General features: G+C 51.4%; 1 protein-coding gene across 1 annotated transcript in view; it reads left to right on the top strand.

Moving 5' to 3' along the window:
- The window catches only part of GFRA2 (GDNF family receptor alpha 2), a 28176-nt gene extending 12018 nt beyond the window's left edge, over window positions 1–16158 (top strand). Inside the window, exons 3-9 of the mRNA XM_033081388.1 lie at window positions 188–271; window positions 3593–3941; window positions 12426–12535; window positions 12610–12750; window positions 14325–14500; window positions 15325–15378; window positions 15478–16158. Coding sequence (XP_032937279.1) covers window positions 188–271; window positions 3593–3941; window positions 12426–12535; window positions 12610–12750; window positions 14325–14500; window positions 15325–15378; window positions 15478–15609 — 1046 coding nt within the window. The 3' untranslated portion in view covers window positions 15610–16158. The remainder of the gene's footprint in view (window positions 1–187; window positions 272–3592; window positions 3942–12425; window positions 12536–12609; window positions 12751–14324; window positions 14501–15324; window positions 15379–15477) is intronic.
- Window positions 16159–17144: the final 986 nt, after the last annotated feature.

Raw genomic sequence — 17144 nt, 5'->3', positions numbered from 1 at the left:
CCTCTGGCTGGCCCCAGGACTCAACCCAAGCTCCCAAAAATCCCCCAAACCTCTCCCAAATCCCCTTTTCCTTTCATTCCAGCGCCTGCAAATCATTTTCTTATCCCTCCCGTGCCTGCGATTATTCCCCACGGGCTTTAATTTGCTTTTTTCTGCCTTTTTTTCCCTCTCTTTCCTCCCGCCGAAGGAGAGGAATTTTATGAAGCCTCCCCGTACGAGCCGGTCACCTCTCGTCTCTCTGATATATTCAGACTCGCTTCAATTTTCTCAGGTAATAAAAGCGCCGTGTTTTATCTCCTGCCTGTGCTCACCGAGCTGCTCCCAGCCAGGGAAAACCTCCGGAGCCTTCCCCTCCCTCCCCCGGCTCCGTCCTCGGCTCCTCCTGAAACCCCCAAATCCGGGAAAGTCCCGAGCGGCGTTTGGGGAGTTGATGAATTTTGGGATTTTGATGCATTTTGTGGGGTTTGATGCATTTTTTTGGGGGGTGAGGGTGATGCATTTTGGGTTTTGGATACATTTTCTTGGAGGATTTGATGGATTTTGGGGGGTTTGATGTGTTTTGGGGGGTTTAATGATTTTTTTTTAATGATGTATTTTTGGGGGCGTTGATGCATTTTTGGGGTTTGATGAATTTTGGGATTTTGATGCATTTTGGGGAGTTTGATGCGTTTTTTGGGGGGTTTGATGAATTTTGGGGGGTTTGATGCGTTTTGGACTTTTGATGTATTTTCTTGGAGGATTTGATGAATTTTGGGGGGCTTGATGTGTTTTGGGGGTTTAATGAATTTTGGGCTTTTGATCCATTTTGGGGGATTTGATTCATCTTGGGGGCGTTGATGCATTTGGAGGGGTTTGATGCATTTTGGGATTTTGATGCATTTTGGGGTGTTTGATGCACATTGGGGGCGTTTGATGTGTTTTGGGGAGTTTAATGAATTTTGGACTTTTGACGTATTTTTGGGCCTTTGATGCATTTTTGGGGGTTTGATGAATTTTTGGGGGGTTTGATAAATTTTTGATGGTTTGATGAATTTTGGGATTTTGATGAATTTTGGGGGGTTTGATGCATTTTGGGCTCTTGATGAATTTTGGGGGATTTGATGAGTTTTGGGCTTTTGATGCATCCCAGTGTCCCTCAGAACACCCCAGTGTCCCTTGGATCATCCCAGTGTCCCTTGGAACCCCTTTAGAGTATCCCTGTGTCTCTTGGAACATTCCCGTGTCCCTTTGGAGCATCTTTGAGCCCCTTGGAGCATCCCAGTGTCCCTTAGAATATTCCAATGTCCCTTAGAACATCCCAGTGTCCCTTAGAACATCCCAGTGTCCCTCAGAACATCCCAGTGTCCCTTAGAACATTCCTGTGACCTTTGGAGCATCTTTGAGCCCCTTGGAGCATCCCTGCGTCCCTTTGGAGCACCCCAGTGTCCCTTAGAACATCCCAGCATCCCTTAGAACATCCCAGTGTCCCTTAGAACATCCCAGCATCCCTTAGAACATCCCAGCGTCCCTTAGAACATCTCAGTGTCCCCCAGAGCATCCCAGTGTCCCTTAGAACACCCCAGTGTCCTCCTCCAGGGAACCCCAAATCCTCGGATTTGGATTTTCCCCTTTTTTCCCTTTGGATCCCCCATTTCCGTGTCACCCCTCTGGTGTCACCTCTCACCCCTCACCCCCTCCCAAACCAGCCTCGGCCTCTCCCCCCGAACCCTTCCCCGAGTTCCCCCCGCTGGGGGATCTGGGGGGGTCTCACTGTCCCCAAACCTCGGGGACACCCCCGGGGCGGCCCCGCTCACCTGGGGACACCAGAGCGGGACTGTGACACCGCCGCTGTCCCCGCTGTCCCCGCTTCCAGCTCCCCCCGGGGTGAATTTTCCAGACTTTTCCAGGCGAATTTTTCCCTGGAAAGTTTTGGGATGACGCTGCCACCCCCTCCCGTCTCCCGCCCGCTTTTTTGGGATTACATTGGCGTCAGGAAAACGTCGGAGCTGCCGGCAAGTCTGGAAAGCTGCGGCTCCGGAGCGGGGATTAGGCACCGATTTATCCAGGAAAAGCCTGGTGCAGATTTTGGGGCTGGGGGAAGGAGGGGACCGAGGTGCTGCGACCGCCGCGGTGGCCTCGATGCTGCTGCCACCCCTTGGTGTCCCCTCCTTGGGGACCTCCAGGGACATCCAGCCCCGACCTGAAGCAAAGGGAATTTTGGGGCTGCTCCTGGAGCTCCCGGAGAAGGAGCCTGGAGGGATAATTGGGAGCAGGGGCGGTGTAACCTGAGTGTAAAGGGGGTGTAACCCGCGAGTAAAAACCCGCGGAGCCCGCGCAGAACCCCGGGATGCTCATCCCGAGAAAATCAGGGAGGAGGGAAAAACTCTATTAGGAATTCTGAGTGCGCACCCAACCCCCCCATCCTCCTCCTCCTCCTCCTCCGTTGTCCCCAGCGGCCGTGGGGACACGCGGAGGGGACATCTGGTGTCCCCAGCCCCCCCGTCCCCAGCTCCTCGCTCCCCGTTTCCGTCTCCGCTGATGAATTTTTCATGCTCGTTCTTTATTAATGAGCTCCGTGAAAACGCAGCCGGGTCCCGGCGGGGCTCGGGCAGGGCACGGGCGATGCTCGCGAGGGTCACACGGCGGGCCGGAGCTCCCCTCGGATCCTCAAATCCCCAAATTGTGCTGGGAATGAGCTGCTCGTCACTTCCAGGGATTGGGGCCGGGCTGGGGTGTGGGGAGAGCTCAGAGCATCCCCCAAAACCGGGGGAAGAAAAGAGACCCAGGTGTCCCCACCTCTTAAATCCCCTTTTCCAGCCTAAATCCTCCTTTTCCCACCTAAATCCTCCTTTTCCCACCTCTTAAATCCCCTTTTCCCACCTAAATCCTCCTTTCCCCACCTCCTAAATCCCTCTTTTCCCCTCGAGCTGTGTCCATCCTCTGGAGAAAATCAAAATTCAAGCCATCCATCCCTGTCTCATCCTGGATTTTTAAATCTCTGAATCCTGGGGATCCCTGAGTACTTTTGGATCCTTGAATCCTTTTGGATGCCTGAATAATTTTGGATCCTTGAATCCTCTTGGATCCCTGAATCCTTTGGGATCCCTGAATAATTTTGGATCCCTGAATACTTCGGGATCCCTGAATCCCTTTGGATCCCTGAATCCTGGGGATCCCAGAATCCTTTGAGATCCCGGAATATTTTGGGATCATTGAATCCTTTTGGATCCCTGAATACTTTTGGATCCCTGAGTCCTTTGGGATCCCTGAGTCCTTTGGGATCCCTGAATCCTTTGGGATCCCTGAATCCTGTGGATCCCAGAATCCTTTGAGATCCCTGAGTCCTTTGGGATCCCTGAGTCCTGGGGATCCCTGAATACTTTTGGATCCCTGAATCCTTCAGAATCCCTGAGTCCTTTGGGATCCCTGAGTCCTGGGACATTTCCCCATTTCTGCCCACGCCTCCCCATTTTTGAGGACATTTCCCTAGATTTGATGACACCTCCCCATTTCTGCCCACACGTCCCCACCCCTCTCACCTCCCCCATCACCACGACCCTTCCCCACCTCCCCAACCCCTTTCCTGACCCCTCCCTCCTTGTCCCCGGCGCAGGAATGGACCCGGCCGCCGCCTCCAGGAGCAACCACTGCCTGGACGCGGCCAAGGCCTGCAACCTCAACGACAACTGCAAGCGCCTGCGCTCGGCCTACATCTCCACGTGCAGCCGCGAGCTGTCGGCCAGCGAGCCCTGCAGCCGCCGCAAGTGCCACAAGGCGCTGCGCCAGTTCTTCGACCGCGTGCCCGGCGAGTTCACCTTCCGCCTGCTCTTCTGCTCCTGCAAGGACCCGGCGTGCGCCGAGCGCCGGCGCCAGACCATCGTCCCCTCCTGCTCCTACGAGGACAAGGACAAGCCCAACTGCCTGGACCTGCGCGGAGCGTGCCGGGCGGATCACCTGTGCAGGTGAGGGGTGGTGGGGTCACCTGGGCAGGTAAAGGTGTGATGGTGTCACCAGTGCATTTTGGGGTTCAACAGGACAGGTAAAGGTGTGATGGGGTCACCTGGACAGGTAAAGGGTGAGCTGGAGGTTCTTCTGGTATGGACAGGTGTTGGTGTCACACTCCTGGTGTTGGTGTCACCTTCACGTTATCAGTGTCACCCCCCCACTATCAGTGTCCCCCTCCTGGCACTGGCATCACCCTCCTGGCACAGGTGTCACCCTCCTGGTATTGGTGTCACCCTCCTGACATTGGTGTCACCTTCCTGACCTTGATGTCATGCTCCTGTTGTTGGTGTCACCCTCCTGGCACTGGTGTCACTCTCCTGGTGTTGGTGTCACCCTCTTGACATTGGTGTCACCTTCCTGACATTGGTGTCATGCTCCTGGTGTTGGTGTCACCCTCTTGACATTGGTGTCACTCTCCTGGTGTTGGTGTCACCCTCTTGGTGTTGGTGCCACCCTCCTGACATTGGTGTCACCCTCCTGGCACTGGTGTCACTCTCCTGGTGTTGGTGTCACTCTCCTGACATTGGTGTCACCTTCTCGGTGTCACCCTCCTGACATTGGTGTCACTCTCCTGGTGTTGGTGTCACCCTCCTGACATTGGTGTCACCTTCTCGGTGTCGCCTTCTCAGTGTCACCCTCCTGACATTGGTGTCACACTCCTGGTGTTGGTGTCACCCTCCTGGCACTGGTGTCACCCTCCCATTATTGGTGTCACCTTCCTGACATTGGTGTCACCCTCCTGACATTGGTGTCACCCTCCTGACACTGGTGTCACCCACCCCAGTATCGGTGTCACCACCATAGCCATCAATGTCATCTCCCAGCTGTTTTCCCCACGCTGGGACAATGCCCTGGGGTGGATCTGCATCCCCCAAACCCTCCCTGGCTGCCAAATTCCCGCTGTTCCCCTCAGGAACCGAGGCTCCTGCTCCTTGTCACTGTCACATTTTTGTCACCGGGCGTGGTGTCCCCCTCCTGTCCCCCGGATCCGCTCCCCACGCTCCAGGAGCGGCTCCTTTTCCCATCAGGGTGATGGAGATCCACAGGGAAATAAATGGGAACTCCGAGCGCTGCTCGGGCCGCGAGCGGCGATGTTTGAAATGTGGCAATGTGGCTTTTTATCAAAAACTAATCCGAGGAGCCCGGTGCCCATGAATAAAAGATACTCGGGAATGGCAGCTCCTCTCCATCAGGATCTGTGCTCAGAGAGGAAAAATGGGGCTGGAAGAGACCACGAGCTTCAATTCCTGCGTAGAATGAAACCCCCACACCACGAGGGGAAAAGGGAAAGGGGGAAGGGGTGGGAGCTGCTGGGAGGGTTTGATCCAGGGTGGAAACGGGTTTTTTTGGGAGAAGAGTGGGAGAGCCTGTATGGGGGCTCTTGCTCTGAGAAATGCCCAAATCTGGGATTTATTTGTGATGGTTTTGCTGGAGAGTCTTGCTGTAATTTTTTTTTTTTTTTTTTCTTTTTGTAATTTTTTTCCTTGGGATGAGGCATGGATGCATTTCTTGGATCTGGGTTTTCAGGGGAAAATCGTATCCCATCTCATGGATCCCATCTCATGGATCCCATGGATCCCATCCCATTGATTCCATTGATCCCATGGATCCCATTGATCCCATGGATCCCATGGATCCCATTGATCCCATGGATCCCATCCCAAAATTCCATCCCAAAATCCCATCCCATCCCATCCCCCAAGGCAGGGCAGGGCTGTGCTGTGGCATTTCCCGTTTTCCATGGGTATTTTCAGCCGAAACTCCTCCACATCCCCTCATCCTTCTCCCAACTTCTCCCAGGGTTTCCCAGCTCAGGAAACTTTTCCCATCTTTTCCTATATTGTTCGATTTTTTTCCCATCTTTTCCCATTCATCTTTTCCTATCTATCTTCTCCTGTATTTTTCCATCTTTTTCCAGCTTTTTTCCATCATCTTTTCCCATCCTTTCCCATCCTTTCCCATCCTTTCCCATCCTTTCCCATCCTTTCCTAATTTCCCCATCCTTTCTCATTTTTCTCATCCTTCCCAACCCTTTCCCATCCTTTCCCATTTTTTTCCTATTTTCTCCCATCCTTTCTCATTTTTTCCATCCCTTCCCACCTTTTTCCACCTTTCCCCACATTTTTCCATATTTTCCCATCCTTTCCCATCCTTTCTCATTTTTTCCAACCTTCCCAATCCTTTCCCATCCTCTCCCTTTTTTCCCCCATTTTTTACCCATTTTTTCCCATCCTTTCCCGTCCTTCCCAATCCTTCCCCACCCTTTCCCATCCTTTCCCATTTTCTCCCATTTTTTCCCACCCTTTCCCATCCTTTCCCAGCTCGCAGCCCTGCCCAGCTCCGGGATTTTTCGTGCCTGATTACAAGGGACAGGTTTTAGCTCCCGGAACACAAAAACCTTTGGCGAAGCACAAACCTCAGCGCAGGGGAAGGGAAGGGAAGGGGAGCAAAGCGCTGATTTCAGCAGCTGCAGCTCCAGCACTTTTCATCTTGCATCAGCAAGTCGGGAACACAAATAATCTGCTCTTACACGCTCCAGTGGTGCCGCGCCGGAGAAATTCCCAACCTCCACCGGCTGCGGCTCCCCAGCGTCCAAAGTGGGGATGTTGGATCATTTCCCGTGGTTTTATCCCAATTTCTGGTGTGTTTAAATCCAGGGAGGTCAGGGATGCTCCCACTCCCAGGGGTGAAGAGATTTTGGTTGGATTTGGAGAATCCAAACTGGGGATATTGGATCATTTCCCGTGGTTTTATCCCGTTTTTTTTTTTTTTGGTGAGGAGAGGTCAGGGATGCTCGCCTTCTGGGATATTTGTGGGAAGGGAATTTTGGTCAGGGTTGGAGCATCCAAACTGGGAATGTTGGGTCATTTCTTCGATTTTTATCTCAATTTTTGGTATGTTTAAATCCAGGGAGGTCAGGGATGCTTCCCCTCAAAGGGGTGAAGAGATTTTTGTTGGATTTGGAGCATCCAAAGTGGGAATGTTGGATAATTTCTCTGATTTTTATTCAAATTTTTGGTGTGTTTAAATCCAGGGGTAAAGAGATTTTGGCTGGATTTGGAGCGTCCAAAGTGGGGATGTTGGATCATTTCCCGTGGTTTTATCCCAATTTTTGGTGTGTTTAAATCCATGGGAGGTCAGGGATGTTTCCCCTCTGGGATATTTGTGCAAAGCGGATTTTGGCCAGGGTTGGAGCATCCAAAGCATCCAAAGTTGATGATTTTCCCAATTTTTTATCCCAAATTTTGGTGTGTTTAAATCCAGGAAAGTCAGGGATGTTCCCACTCATGGGCTATTTGTGCATCAAGGATTTTGGCTGGATTTGGAGCATCCAAACTGGGAATGTTGGGTCATTTCCTGGATTTTTATCCCAATTTTTGGTTTGTTTAAATCCAGGGGAGGTCAGGGATGTTCCCCCTCTGGGATATTTGTGTGTCAAGGATTTTGGCTGGATTTGGAGCATCCAAACTGGGAATGTTGGGTCATTTCCTGGATTTTTATCCCAATTTTTGGTGTGTTTAAATCCAGGGGAGGTCAGGGATGTTTCCCCTCTGGGATATTTGTGCAAAGGGGATTTTGGCCGGGGCTGGGCTGGATCTTTGGCTCGGGAAGGAGGGAACGGGATCCGGGTTGGCTGGGGATTGATGGAACACCAAAGCCGGGAACAAACGGCGGCTTTGTGAGCGGCAGCACGGCTTTGTTCGGCACAGACACAACAGCCCGATAATGGATGTTTCCTTGATAAACAGCAGCTCAAGTTTCTCATCGCTCCCTGTAATGAGAGCCTGGCTGGGAAGGAGAAGGAGCAGGGAAAAATCGCTCCAGGATTTAACGGGAGATGGGAGAGCTCGGGTTTGGGAACCTCCAAACCAGGTTTGGGATTGGGAAATCTGTGAAAAATCCCCAAATCTGGTGGATTTGGGAGATGGAAGGGCAGCTCAAAAGAGGAGGTGGCTGGGGAAGAAAAAGAGAAGAAGGAGCAGGGAAAAATCACTCCAGGATTTAATGGGAGATGGGTTTGGAGGGGTTGGGATGTGTCCCATGGACAGGATGGAAATCCCAAAGATCCAAACCCGGTTTGGGATCGGGAAATCTGTGAAAAATCCCCAAATCTGATGGATTTGGAAGGTGGAGAGGCAGCATACAATAGGAGGTGACTGGGGAAGAAAAAGAGAAGGAGCAGGGAAAAGAAAAAAGAGCCGGGAGAGAAGAAGGAGCAGGGAAAATCGCTCCAGGATTTAATGGGAGCTGGGAGAGCTCGGGTTTGGAAGGGACAGGGAACCTCCAAACCAGGTTTGGGATTGGGAAATCTGTGAAAAATCCCCAAATCTGGTGGATTTGGGAGATGGAGAGGCAGCACACAATAGGAGGTGACTGGGGAAAAAAAGAAGGAGCAGGGAAAAGAAGAAAGAGCCGGGAGAGAAGAAGGAGCAGGGAAAATCGCTCCAGGATTTAATGGGAGCTGGGAGAGCTCGGGCTTGGAAGGATCGGGATGTGGAGGAGCCTTCAAACCCTGTTTGGGACTGGGAAATCTGTGAAAAATCCCCAAATCTGGTGGATTTGGGAAGCGAAGAGGCAGCACCCGGGGCGGGCCCTCTCAGGAGGAGGATGCTGGGGGAGGGCTCGGCTCCCTGCGGGCTCTCTCCACGAGAATCAGTCAATTCTCGCTGAATAATTAACTCGAGAGGCTTCCCAAGTATTGACTCAAAGTGACAGCGAGTCTGTCTTGAGCCGGGCTTTGCTTGTGTAAACACAATCTCCTGTTGGGCTTAGTTAGCGGCTCAATGGGACAGAACGGGCCCAATTAAAATCAAACGATTCCTGCGCTCCCCGCTCCCCTTCCCGGGGAGCCGCAGGGCCCGGGGAGAAAAAAATTCCACCCAAAAAACGCCTTGGAGGGGCTCAGAGCTGGAGCAAAATGTGGTGACCCGGAGAATGAAGTTGTTAATTAGGAACTAATTAGGAATGCTCGATTTTTGGGGTTGTGTTTTGATTATTTTCTCTCTTGCTGGGTTCCCTCTGCTTCGGGAATTTCTCCGGTGGTTTTTGTGGTGGGTTTGCCTTTTCCCTGCTGTGTCCGTGGCTCTGAGCAAGGAGCAGAAATTCCAGAGGTTGGGGAAATCCTCCAGGATCAGAATCCAGCCCTTGATCCCTACCTTGTCCCCAGCCCAGAGCTCGGAGTGTCACCTCCGGGGACCCCTTGGGGATCTCCAGGGACTCCTTGGGGACCTCTGGGGTTCCTTGGGGACTCGAGGGGTTTTTTTGGCATCCTCAGGAGGTCCTTGGACACCTCCAGGCCATCCCTGGACACCTCCAGACGTTCTTTGGGCACCTCCAGATATTCTTTGGGCATTTCCAGAAGTTCCTTGGACATCTCCAGAGGTTCCCCGGGCACCTCCAGGAGTTCTTGGACATCCCCAAGGGTTCCTTGGACACCTCTGGAGGCTCCTTGGGCACCTCTGGGATTCCTTGGACACTTCCAAGAGTTCCTTGGACACCTCCAGGGGTTCCCTGGACACCTCCAGGGATTCTCTGGACACTTCTGGGTGTTCCTAGGACACCTCTGGGTGCTCCTTGGACACCTCCAGGCCATCCCTGGACAACTCCAGGAGTTTCTTGGGCATCTCCAGGGGTTCTTGGACACCTCTGGATGTTCCTTGGACACCTCCAGGGGTTCCTTGGACACCTCTGGGTGTTCCTTGGAAATCTCCAGGCATTCTTGGGCATCTCCAGGGGTTCCTTGGACACCTCCAAGAGTTCCCTGGACACCTCCAGGCCATCCTTGGACATCTCCAGGATTCCTTGGGCACCTCTGTGTGTTCCTTGGACACCTCCAGGCCATTCTTGGACACCTCTGGGTGTTCCCTGGACACCTCCAGACCATCCTTAGACATCCCCAGGAGTTCCCTGGACAGTTCCAGGGATTCTTTGGACATCTCCAGGCCATCCCTGGACACCTCCAGGCCACTCCCAGCCCCCCTGCGCAGCCCCTTCCAAAGCCTTTCTCCCTTTCCATGAGGAAATTCCTGTGGAATTGAAGCCGAGAGCCTCAGAATGACAAAAATTTCCCTTTTTCTCCTCAAACCCCCGCGGCTCAGCCCGGAGCAGGCGCCTCCTCTCCCCACACAACTTTTCCCGGATAAAACAAATCCATCCATTGATCTTCCTCCCGTCCCCCGTGAACTCCCTGCTCCGTTTGGCAGCGGGTCATCCACAAAAGCCGAGTTTTATTCCCTCTTCCCTCTTCCCTTCAGCTGCTCCCGCTCCCTGGGACTCTTTGAATTTACCTGGGAGCGTTTGAGGGGAATTTTTTTTTAATCTCAGCATCTCCCGGCTTCAAAAGAATCCCTCTCCAGCAGGACGGGAGCGTTGGGAGGGCGATGCCCAGCGGGAATTTTGTGTCTCGCCGAGTTTTTTCCGTGTTGTCGCAGCTTCCTGAACATCCCCAGCTCGGCAGGAGCGGATTTCACCCGGCTTTTAAAAAAAATTCCCTCAGTCTCCGCAAATTGCCCGTGAAAAAAAAAAAAAATCCACCTCTGGAGGAATCCCGGCGTCTTTTCCATGAAATATTCATGGAAAAGCGAGATGTTGTTGGATTGGATTCGCGCTGAGTTATCACCGCGGCTCGGGGGAGGGGAGTAATTAACACTCAATTAAGCGCTTAAAAAATCACCAAAAAAAATCCCAAAAACCGAACCCAAACCGACTCCAAAACCTCCGTGTTTGGGAAATTTCAGTGTCAGAGCGTCCCCTAAATCTGGGATTTATGCGCCTGGGATATATTTACAGGTACAAAAAAAATCCCTAAATTTGGGATTTATGTAAAGTAAGTCTCCTAAATCTGAGATTTGTGAATCTGGGCTATATTTACAGGTACAAAAATCCCCTAAACTTGGGATTTATGGACCTGGAATGTATTTACAGGTACCAAAAGTCCCCTAAATTTGGGATATCTGCACCAGGTGTGTGCACAGCAATGCACAAAGTCCCTAAAATTTGGGATTTATGCACCTGGGATAAATGCACAGGTGCACAGAACCCCCTAAATCTGGGATTTATGCACTGGGAGTACAGGTAGGGAATTTTAAAGCCCCCTAAATTCAGGATATTTTAGTCCAGGTGCCCTGCAGGGATCCAGATCTTTGGGAAGGGAACAGGATCTGTTAAACCTCGGATTTTCCCTGCAGGAATCCCAGAGGAGCAGTTTGGAACCCCCTAAATTGGGGATCCAGCCCTTGGAGCAGGTTTGGGGTGGGAGATCTGAGTGTTTATCCAGAATTAATATTTTTAATCCCTTTCCCCACTCCTTTGGTTTTTGGTTTTTTTTTTAGGGGAGGGGGTAGCTCTTAGGAAAATCCTCCTCCGCCATCCAGAGCCATCCCAGCTCTTCCCAAATTTTCCAGGCCATCCTCCAGCTGACAGCAGCAGTTTGGCAGCGATTCCTCAGTGTTCCTGCTAAGCTGAGCTTGGCTCCTTCCCCTCTTTTTATTTTATTTTTTTTTCATTTCTTGGGGGCTCTTGGAAGCCAAAATCCAGACCCAGCTTTTATTCCTGGCAGCGAATCCCCCCCCAGCAGCTCCCAAAGCTCCAACAGGGAGCGACATCTGGCTCGGATATTCCCCGAGGAATTCCCAGCTGGATCCTCGTGGATTGTGAGAGGAAGAACCTCGGAGGTGACAAATTTTCCTGGCGCTTCCTGCAGGGGATTGACGTCCCTTCGCCTCGGGTTTGGGAAGAGAGGGAAATGCTGTTGGAAAGTTTTATTCCTCTCCTGCAGGAGGGGAAGTTGCAGGTTTTTGGATTCATTCCCACCCTTGAGATGAGGGTTGGCTGCAGGGAGGGTGGAGCATCTTCCCCCTCCAAAAAAAACCCAAAATAAAAAATCCTGGAAAAGTTTTCTGCGCTTTGTGCAAGGAAAATCCCCCAGCAGTAGCTGAGGATCTGCTCTGGGAATGGGAGTGGGATGGGAGCCCCCAGAGCCTCTGTGGGTCACAAGAAGGAAAATAAACACGGACACGGCGCTCTGGGGATGGGGAGTTTTATTTCTGGGAAGAAGGAGAGGGAGGAAGTTTCCTCGGCAGAGCTTCAGAATCCTGCTTTTCCCTGGAATTTCTGCTCCATCCCGAGCTCCTTCCCCATCCCCATCCCCATCAGGGACCAGGCCCTGACCCCCATCCCAACCCCATCCCTTCCCGAGGAGATCCCGGTGGTGTTGTTGCTGTTTTTTTGGGATTTGAGGTGTGGATGAGCACTGCCATTCCCAGGATCCTATCCCCTCTTGGATAACCCAGCCGAAGAGCCTGGATTGTTCTGGAATTTCCCAGGATGTTGGGAATGGGGCAGGATTTTATTCCACTTAAAAATCCCTTTCGGCTGCGGAGTCGCTCTGGGATGGAAATTCCAGAAATTCCATTGTTTCCCCAACTTTTCCTCCTCTGCAGATCCCGGCTGGCCGATTTCCACACCAACTGCCAGGCCACCTTCCAGTCCCTGACCAGCTGTCCTGGGGACAACTTCCAGGCGTGCCTGGGCTCCTACGCGGGGCTCATCGGTGAGTGCCGCGAGCCGCGATCGCGATCGGCTTTTCCCACTGGGATTTCACCCCCGTTCCCTCCTCCTCGCCAGGCTTCGACATCACCCCCAACTACGTGGACGCCAGCACCACCAGCATCACCATCTCGCCCTGGTGCTCCTGCAAAGGCAGCGGCAACTCGGAGGAGGAGTGCGAGAAATTCCTGCGGGATTTCACGGAAAATCCCTGTCTCCGTAAGGCGCTTCCCCGCTCCTTTAATGCCCTTTTACCATTCCCATCCATCCTAAATCCATCCTGCCCTTTCACCATTCCCATCCATCCTAAATCCTTCCTGCCCTTTCACCATTCCCATCCATCCTAAATCCTTCCTGCCCTTCCACCATTCCCATCCATCCTAAATCCATCCTGCCCTTTTACCATTCCCATCTGGAAGAGCTGGATGGAGAGATGGAGGCTTCAGACGGCTTTTATGTTGTTTATTGTTGTCCTGGTTTGGGGGACAGGTGTCTGCTGAGAAAGGCAGGAGCCTCTCTTTGAAATGGAGAATGGAAACCCCCTCGCTCCAAATTATTATCATTATGAAATCCAGGGACCCTCAGGCAGAGATATGGGAATAGGAATAACAGTTCTTTACTAGGGAAATTAAAATAGAAATACAGAATTCCAAAGAACAACACCAAGCCCTGCCAGAGCCAGAATCCAAGCTGACAGCCGTCAGTCAGGCAGCGTGTTGGCAGCAGTCCCATCCCATGGTGGCTGCATCCTCCTGCAGTGACAGATGTGGCTCAGCTGGAGCAGTGCTCCTGGACAAGGTGCAGTTTCCCTCTGGAGCTCCAGGGATGATGTGGAAGGGTCTGGTTTTCCTCTGGGATCCAGTGGGAAAGGCTGCTCTGATGTTCCAAATCTCAGATTTGATCAGGGTAGGAAATGCTTGGCTCCTCCCCTGGCTGGAGCATCTCCCCATGGGATGCAGTAATTTTATCAGCCATGCCCTGGGACTCAGTGGCCATGGACAGGAGAGATCTCCTGGAGGGAGGATGGGCTGTGGGAAGATAAAGAACACTGCCCCAGCTGGTTTAACAGCTGGCCATGAACAGGAGATATCCCACAGAGATCAGGATCACTGCCACAGCTGGTTTAACTGCTGGTGATAGAACAGACACTTTTGGTCACATCCTGTATTGCACCCCAAGACAATTATATAGGCGAGATTACAAGAGTTGTGGGTCGTGGGTGAGCCTATAGCTGGTGTTCTGAAGTTCTGTTTTATTTATGTTGCAAATCATTATATATTATATTTCTTTCTTTGCTGTGCATCTTATTACATAACAACCAATCAATACTTTTACTATTTTTTATAGCTTATTTTAACTATCAACATTATCATATTTATGTTACTACTTTCTAATTATAAAAGGTTAGTGTGTTACAGTTTAAGTTAGAAGTTGTTTTTTAGTTTTTTTGTAGTGGGAGATTTTGAGATTTTCTTCTATTTCTAATATTGGTTTTCTTGTTTGTTTGTGAACATTTTTTTGCTTGGTAAAAACATCTTTTGTTTGAGGCGGATTTATCTTTTGCTCAGAGTTATACAAACCCTTCCAACTCACTTGCTCTTTGCCTTCTTATTTACCCCTAAGACTGGCTCAGCAATTCTTTTCTTTTATATCAAAACTTCCTTTCATTTCCATTCCTTCTTCAGATTCCACATTCAAATATCCTTTTGTTATACACAAATATCTGTAAGATTTTCTTGCCAAATCCCGATCCTTCCCAACACCCACCCTTCCTAAATCCACCCCTCTCTCAGGAAACGCCATCCAAGCTTTTGGGAACGGGACCGACGTGAACGTGGCTCCCAAAAATCCCAATCCCGCCGTGACGGTGCTGCCCAAGACGGAGAAGAGCCCGGCGCTGCCGGACGACGTCAACGACAGCAACACCGCGTACGACGCCAGCGTCATCAGCACCTGCACCTCGCTCCAGGTGCGGCCCCGCCAAACTGGGAGCACTGGTGGGGCTGGGGGACATCGGCCGCACCCCAAAATGTCCTCTGGGATTCATCCAGGAGGATCTGGGCGCGGTTTGGGGTCTGGAATGGGGAGGGAGGGGTTCCCCGCCTGTCTCCTCGCTCGGCTGGCGAGGTGATTTTGTGAGCCTGAGTTCTTCTTGTTTGGGAGATGGAATTCCAGGTTTTTTGGGGAAATCTGGAAAATCCGTGTGGTCTTGACAAGTGCTGGGCTTGGGCGTCCATATTTTTCTACATGGGTGGAAAAGGAATGGGAGGGAAATGGGATTGGGGAATGGGATTGGGGAATGGCTGGGGAGGGAAATGGGATTGGGGAATGGCTGGGGATGTTCCAGGAGTGCAGGGAAATGGGATTGAGGAATGGGATTGGGGAATGGGGTTGGGGAATGGGATTGGGGAATGGCTGGGGATGTTCCAGGAGTGCAGGGAAATGGGATTGAGGAATGAGATTGGGGAATGGGGTTGGGGAATGGGATTGGGGAATGGCTGGGGATATTCCTGGAATGGGATTAGGGAATGGCTGGGGGTGTCCCAGGAATGCAGAGGAATGCGGTGGGGACAGGCGAGGTGTCCCAGGACTCCAGGCAGGATTTCCAGCAGAATTCCCGACAGGATCATGGTGGGAGTGAGGCCGGACCCACTGAACCCCCCGAGCTGAGCTGGGCTGAGCCTTTCCCAAACCTCCCTGTGCTTCATCACCCTCCCTGAGCCGATTCCCACAGGGAATTCCGAGCTCCACGGGCACATTCCCACCCTGACCGCTCCCAATTTCTCCTTCCAGGAGCAAGGCCTGAAACCCAACAAATCCAAGGAGCAGAGCCTGTGCTACTCCGAGGTACTTGGAGGAATCCCAGGGCTGGGAAGGACACCCTGGAGGTGTTTCCCAACTTTGGGATGCCTTTCCCTAAACTCCCACCCCCGTCCCTCTTTCCAGGCACAGCTGACCACGGATGTGATGCCGGAGCAGAAAACGTTCACGGATCCCAAGGCGGGAGGCACCGGGAGGCACCGGGAGAGCCGGATCCTGCTCCTCATTCCCATCCTGATCCCGGCACTGGGGCTATAGAGGGGCGGGAAGGAGCGGCCGGTGGGATGGGGACACTCAGACCAGTGCCACCAGTGCCACCAGTGCCCACCAGTGCCCACCAGTGCCAGAGACTGGAACGCTCCCAACCCCCGGGAATGCCGAGCTCCGGAGAGGCAGGAGGACTCTTCACCACGCTGGGAAACTTTGGTGGTTTTCTTCCTACTTTTTGTTTTTCCCAGGGTTGTTTTTTTCTTTTTGGTCTTTTCTGGGTTGGTTTTCCGGAGCGGTTCTAAGGAAAACTCCCTGGAATAGGCCTGGAATGGGGGTCTGGAGCTGCCAGCGGTGCCGGGGAGGGGAAAGAAGTCGGAGGAAAGATTTGGGGAAGGTGAATTTCAGGATTTTTTGCACCGGGGTCACAGGGACAACGAGGATTCCACGTGGGAACATCCCTGAGGATGAAGGCGCCGTCGGGAGCCACCTGGAGCAGAATCCCGGAGCTCTTCCCGTTGGATTTTGGGGGACTTTGGTTGGGAATTTTTCCTCTGGGACTTTCCGAATGGAAGAGAAAAGAAACTGGTGTGAAACGTGTGAGGTTGTGCTGATGTTTTCAATCATTCCAGGGGGAGAGGTTCCATTCTCCTTTTTAATTTTTTAAATTTGTATTTGGAATGTGGATTGGGAGTGGATTTTGACCCATCCAGGGTTGGAATTCCTGATTTTCCCTCCCCACTTTATTTCCTATATACATATAACATATGGATATTCCCATATACATAACCCTATCTATCCTGTGGCTTTTTAATTCCCACTTTTCCCTTTATTTTCCTTTTTTTCAAAATGTGTTTTTTCTTTTTTTTTTTAATTCCTCCAATTCCCACAACAACTTCCAAATGTATTCTTGGAAAATTTATTTTTTTTAATGATGTCTATAATGGAAAACAAAACAAACCAAACCAAAATAAACCAAGGAGAACAAACCAAGGAATGAAACAACCCCAAAATCCAAGATTCCATAAAAATCCCAATATCTGGTGGGGAGGAAAAACGGGAACCCTTCAGCTGCAGGAATGCCAAGATTTGGGTTGGAATTCAACGATTTTGGCCTTTTCTTTCCTGCAGGAGACAACAAACAGGGAAACATTCCCAAGGAGCTGCCACATTCCCATTTTTTGATGGGATTTTGGGAATTTTTATGTGCAAGAATTTCAGGTTTCAAATTCCAGCCCCTCCCTTGATGGGGATTGGAATTTTTTTCTCCCAAGACAATCATGCAGTGCTGGAAATGTTGGGCACAGGAAGAGTGAGGGGCTGGAATTGCTTTATTTATTTAGGATTTTTTAGTTATTTTGGGGTTTTTAGGAGAAGAAATGTCAATTCCCCACCCAACTGTGCCTATGGAAAAAGGGATTTTGGGAATCTTGGGAGCTTGGCAATGGTAAAATTGTGGAATCACAGAATTCCAGACAGGATTGGGTCGGGATGGAATTTAAAATCTTCTCATTCCAGCCTCAGCTGTGGGCTGGGACAATTCCCACTATCCCAGTCCTTGGACATTACAGGGGTGTGGAAAATGG

Source organism: Catharus ustulatus, chromosome 27, assembly GCF_009819885.2.
Source record: "Catharus ustulatus isolate bCatUst1 chromosome 27, bCatUst1.pri.v2, whole genome shotgun sequence".
NCBI lineage: Eukaryota > Metazoa > Chordata > Aves > Passeriformes > Turdidae > Catharus > Catharus ustulatus.
Note: the sequence above shows the minus strand (reverse complement) of the source record. Positions and strands in the feature narration are given on the sequence as shown.